This window comes from Helianthus annuus, chromosome 11 (assembly GCF_002127325.2).
Source record: "Helianthus annuus cultivar XRQ/B chromosome 11, HanXRQr2.0-SUNRISE, whole genome shotgun sequence".
NCBI lineage: Eukaryota > Viridiplantae > Streptophyta > Magnoliopsida > Asterales > Asteraceae > Helianthus > Helianthus annuus.
In genome coordinates, this window is record NC_035443.2 from 3,120,804 (window position 1) to 3,126,803 (window position 6,000).

The following is a 6,000-nucleotide window of genomic DNA, read 5'->3' on the forward strand; positions in this document are numbered from 1 at the left end:
TATTTTCCATATAGATAGTTTCTAATGGTCTCACTAGACATATTAATTGTGTAACTTGGCTGTTGTTTGATAATCAAATTGAATATTTAACATCGAAATTTGGTTCACTTTTTGTTTGTCACTTTTTTTTTACTTCGGTGAGTGGAAATCTGTTTAGTTCAGGCGCATCCGCAGCAATGCGTGGGCTTTCCAATTAGTATGTAATAATCTCTATAATTAATATTAGATTGCAAATATATTTTGTTTTAAAGTAAAATGAAGGGTTAATTTTGTAGAAAAGTAACCAAGTTTCAAGAGTGTTCTAATTAGGTCACTCATAATTTTTTTTGTTCCAATTAGGTCATTCAAGTTTCATTTGATGTTTCAATCCTAGATATTTTACCTAAATAGAAGGTTATCCATCATACATGGTATTTATTTAGGTTTTTTATTTAAAAAAATTTGTTGACATTGCACATAAATAACAAATGGATTAGAAAAAAATGCGAAATAGGTTTAATTTTTTTTTTAAATTGTAGAAAAGTTAAAAAAAATGCGAAAAAATTTAAAAAATGTGATTTTTTTTTTCAAAATATCTAAAAAGTTATAAATGAAGATAAACAACTAAGGATAAATTTTAACGATTTGTAATATTTGATCTTTTGGGTTTTGATTTTGTTTTGATTTATTATATTTCTTTTTTTTATTCAAAGTCATCTTGTTTTTTTTTTAAAAAAGTTAAATAAATGCCATGTAGGGACTATGACCTGCTATTCAGGTAAAATATCTAGCATTAGAACACCAAAATAAAGTAGAATGATCTAATTGGAACAATAAATTTTATCAGTGACCTAATTGGAACACTTCTAAAACTTCATTACTATTCTGTGGCATATTCCCTAAAATGAACAAAACTAAAAATGCCATAACAAAAGTAAACCAAAAGGTAAAAACTATCATAAAAGAAAACAAATAATAAACACTTTTCATTATCAACACATTTTTCATCATTAAACCAAAAGATTTAGAAATTTATCATTAAAAAAGTAAAGATAACCACAACTCATTAATAAACTTCAATAAATTATTTACTTGTTATTCAACTAAAGCTTAGAAAATACGTCGTTGTAACCATTATGATTCATTGGTGTAAAGTTTGAACCACACTTTCCTTGGACAATCTCTGTGCTTTGCAAATCAAAATGGTTGCTAAAAAACCACTTCTTCGCCATAGAACGGACCTTCTGTGAAATAACCATACCAACCGCCGACCACCCCAACTCAGGCCACCACCAACTTCTGCTGCTGCTGGGCTGAGACCTACGGTTCCTCTGGCTCTGGCGTTGCTTCCTATCTTTGAAGGTCCGGATAACTGAATTTGCTGGGATCCGAGGAAGACCGAGGACCCTGTTTTTCTTAATTGGTGCATGGGCTTCGATTAATGCTGAATTCCAGATTTCCAACCATGATATGTTTCCCCCGTGGCTTGTTTTGTTGCTAATATCTCTCGCATCTGATTCTGATGAACAAAAAAACCCGTGACGCATCCCAGAATTGACACCAAAACACACTTCACCATATAAGCATCAGGGTTGTATGGCATATCACACTTGGAGTACCTTCAGATATCATAAAACAATAAGCCCAATATATATATTCAACCTCATAAAATACCAAATTATATCATTTTCAAGCTAATTCATTAAATCAAAATCAAAATTTTTATCTTCTTTAAAATTCATCCTACATAGTGAGTGATATGAAAAAACAGCAACAATCCCCGAAAAATATAATGTAAAGTATAGATCCACAAATCGGCTCAAAATTTAAACAAAAACGTCCTTAAATTGCGATAGATCTAGAAGGTTTTGTTACCTGAAACGAGATTGTCTTCTGAAATCCGATGAGCAGTCAACGATCGTTCTTCAACAGGCTGCATAATAATACAGATTCTACGTCATGGAAAAAAAAAGGCTGATATAAAACAAGAACCGGTTTCTGATCATAACAAGAATTTAAAATATAAATACCACTCACCGATGATTTTCCCATATCGGGAGGCCAAATTTCATCAATCTCAGACGCTAAAGCAGTGGCCATCTGGTATAGTCTGACGGCTGCGGCGATCTGTGGAATTATAGATTTGACAAACGAAGAACAAGGGGTAGGGTTTTATAATATTTTCACCTAGATATTTACAATTCCAGCCCATTTAATTAGTTTTAATTCTTGTCCCTCCCTTTATCCCCATTTGTTTATTTTTACAAATCTAATGGTCCATGTCCTATTTTTTTTCTTCACGTAATTGCGTTTATGTAACCATGTAGGTGAATAAAACATCCCACAAATATATATGTTTTTTATATGTATGACGATTCGGGGTTGAAGATCACAGGTATGAAGTTCGAATCCCATTAAGTGGGCCCTTTGGGCATCTGGTTTTCCTTGGAACCGCAGATGGTGGGCTTGGCAGCGTTGTCTACCATTGCGGGTGTATGAGTCATCTTTTGTCATTGGGTACCGGTAGCCAGGCTTTTTTTGGTTGTTGGTGGGTATATAAGCACCACATGAATTTAGACACGACTCAATAAAAACAAAACAAGAGTTTCAATACTTTTGTGAAATTAAGGTTTTAATTATTTCACAAATAAGTTGTCCATTCCTAAGGGATAACTATTTCAGCAACGATAGCAATATAATGTTAACTAAAATTATATAAAATTATGCAATACATTTTCTATGAGCGTTCTTTGAATAGCTAGCAGTGAAGAATGAATGATGACTCTATGTTGTAAGCCAGGATGCCATCACCATAAAAACAGAAAGACAAAAAAAACCCAGACGGATGTTATTGTAAGCTAGCATGCCATCACCATATAATATTGAACATGAAATAGCTATTTACCAAGTGATATGTAAAACCTACAATGCTAGGTTTATAAAAATAAATGAGATAAACCTTGTAGATGTCAATAATCCAATCTCATATGATTATGGAGTTTAGAGAAGATTACCTTTTATTCATGATAATTCAATTGCAAGGAATTATCCTTTGAGGTGTAGTGCACGAATGAGCCTCTAACTTATGAAAGTTTTAGCAAGAAGAAAGATCAGAAATTAGTTTAGAATAGAAGCTTCCACAATGGATTCATTTTTTAGAATTGGAAAGCCATGTGGGAAAATATGTAAGTTATTGTAGATACACAAATTGTGCAAGGCATATTAAACAACGATCTCATTTGTATTAAATCAAAAGAGGGAGTGAAGTTCGATATTTCAAGACGTGTGGTTAGTAGTTGTTGGAAATCAAAGGAATTGTATAATCTTATTTGAGAGATTTGTACAGAAGTAACTTGGTATGATTGGATGAATAAATAGCAACACACTAATGGACATGAAAAAACAAATCTTATTGATGGTGGTGTATGATTACTTATAACCCACACACACATTTGAATTACAAAACTGATATATAACATGCTTGAAATGGTGCCCCCAACCATTGCGTCTTTTTGAGAACCTTTTGAGAACTAGTTGATGCTTTAACCGTTTATAACTACCATATACTACCTATAATAAGTATCTAACAATAATCCCTAACCTAAATAATAATCGTAAGTAATATTAAGTGTCGATTATACCAGATATATTTTATCATTTCCCCCTAGTCTAGACTTCATATCTTCTTCTTGTTAGCTTCCTTTTGCAAATAATCTTCTAGCTTCACGTCACATGTCTTTCTAAGATGACCGTATTTTGGATATTTATAATAATCTTCAGTTGATTCTGTTTATTTCAATGGTAGGTTGTCGAACTCACATCTTAAAGTTTGTAACCTTACGCTCTTGACTTTGTCATCTCCTTTATAAGTTTTTAGCAATGTATCCTGAAGAAACACTGACCTAAACAGCACCCACGACTTCAACGATGAGTGACTCGAACGCTTGGCTGCAAAACAGAAACACCATTAGGACTCGTTACAGGAATGGGGTTATTCCTGTAACCACCCTCCGGCGTGAGAATAAGTATTTGTTTATGAGAGAAGTTTTGGAGAAGGAGATGTATGAGAACAAGATAATCATACCTTATACGTTTGTCTCTGTATATAGGTTTTCCATTAGGGTTTCCTTTATCCCAGGATGTATTCCGATAAATCAGAGATTTACACGATCTTCCCGAAAAGTTGGAGATTTAGTTGTGCACCTTCCATGTAGATATGGAAGGTTCTAGAATAAACGTTTGTATTTATATAAATATAAAAGGTTGTAACCGGGTCGGGTTGACCGATGCGGGTCATACCTCGTCATGTCCCCCCAGTCCGAGCTCATGGAAAAAAAAATCCATTAGGTCGGACTAAGAGAAAAAAGAAAAAGTTGGCATATGATGATTGTTACAACGGCTTTGGGAAATGACGGCGAGAATACAGGATGTGACAGTTGGGTCATCATATTGGTGACAGCTGTTTTGTACCCCGCGTGGACACGTGTGTCCGTTCGTACATCTTTTTGAATTTGAAAAGTTGCCTTTGCGTATAAATAACGACTCCTTATGTAGTAGCTCAAATCCCTTCCCCCAAATTACTCCTTCGTTATTCTTTCTACTCAATGGCTTTGAAAACGAATGAATCGTCTTCCACCGCTACCGCCCCTACCGACATACTGTTTTGTAAGTGGGGCGTAACATCCTTCAATAACCTTGTTCATGATTACGGCATTAGGGCCGAATGGAACCCTGTTTTGCCGTCGAAAGCCGACACTGCCTTTCCCTTGAAGGGAGGTAAAATCACTTTGTTCAGTGATTTTTTCAAATTCTGCAATTTCCGGCTACCCATCACCAAATTCTTGAAATCAGTTCTCGATTTTTACCGTATCCACATCTCTCAAATACATCCCCTTGGCTTAGTGAAACTTCGGCAATTTGAGTATGCTTGTATAGCGCTGGGCCATATCCCAGAACTGGTTGTCTTTAGGGCTTTCTTTGTGCTTGTGTGGAAATCCCCTTTCTTTACTTTCGATCGGAGGGATACGGACGCGTCGTGCTTAAGGGATATTCCCACCAGCTCAAGGGACAAAGATTGGAAGAAAAAATTCTTCTATCTTGATGCCACTGTTATCCCTGGGGAGATGCACTGGAGAGAGAAAGGGCCAAAGGATAAAGTGAGAGACGATGCTCCTCCTGAGGATTCGTACACATCAAATGCCCTGTACATGAAGCTATGTGGCCGCCCCTTTGAGTGCACAATTATCCCAGAAGGTGCGTTGGTGATGGCCGGCATGAGTTTATTGTGGCCTGATATTAAGCGTTATCCCTCATTTCAAAGAGACGATGCAGGTATGTTTACATCATCATACCTCGCTAGTTTTGCAGTGTTTATGATTTTGTTGTTGTTTTTTTTTATCATCCTCATATGTCACGCAGGGGAGTGGGGCATGTTCGACTTTATTGATCCACCGCGGCACCTCGCGTTGAAGCCTGCCGACCGCGTGTTGGACGAAGGGGAACCGGACGTGCTAAAGGTGCATCTTGAGCAGTTTCTTCTGCCCGCTATACCGGCGGACCCCACGGCGTACATTACTCCGTTGTCAAGTGCGGCGATTACCGCCGTGTCGATGGTGGAGAAAAAACCTGCCCGAATAAAGCTTACCGGGAAGAAACACGCAGCAATCCATGGGAGTGTGCCCGTAATGGAGGAAACGTCCAGTGTTGGGCGTGATGTTCCCTTGGTCGCCGACCTGACCAGTCCAAGTCGTGCCTCGAAGAAAAGAAAAACCTTTGTCGCGCCTACTCTAAGCGCCTTTGAAGCGGTACAGGCTGCTTGTGCTTTCTCACCAGGTATCTATTGCTAACTACCATTATAGCGTACTAGCGTTCACGTTACTAACATCCTACTACATTTATGGTGCAGGTACCTCTGTGGGAGTGTCATCTGGAGTTGTGATACCAACCCTTGTGCCGACCGTGGCGTTGTCGTGCCCTGGTACCAAGGTTAGTATGTCTACGGGCCCGAAGTCCTTGGCCTCT

General features: G+C 37.3%; 1 protein-coding gene across 2 annotated transcripts; it reads right to left on the bottom strand.

Annotated features, from left to right (window-relative positions):
- Nucleotides 1–989: 989 nt before the first annotated feature.
- On the bottom strand, nt 990–2,149 carry LOC110891612. 2 transcript variants are annotated; one of them, XM_022139294.2, is made up of 4 exons: nt 2,017–2,149; nt 1,855–1,912; nt 1,590–1,598; nt 990–1,498 (listed from the first exon to the last, which is right to left on the bottom strand). In XM_022139294.2, exons 1-4 carry the CDS (start codon nt 2,077–2,079, stop codon nt 1,083–1,085), a joined length of 546 nt encoding a protein of 181 aa, XP_021994986.1. In that variant the 5' UTR covers nt 2,080–2,149; the 3' UTR covers nt 990–1,082. The 2 variants fall into 2 exon arrangements, with proteins under 2 accessions (XP_021994986.1, XP_021994987.1); XM_022139295.2 differs by lacking the exon at nt 1,590–1,598.
- Between the last annotated feature and the right edge of the window lie 3,851 nt (nt 2,150–6,000).

Bases quoted from the DNA above. Each gene is read 5' to 3' on its own strand.
- LOC110891612 (XM_022139294.2), bottom strand. From the start codon at position 2,079: ATGGCCACTGCTTTAGCGTCTGAGATTGATGAAATTTGGCCTCCCGAT. The intron at 1,913-2,016 runs GTGAGTGGTATT...ATTATTATGCAG, and splicing joins CCGATATGGGAAAATCATCG to CCTGTTGAAGAACGATCGTT.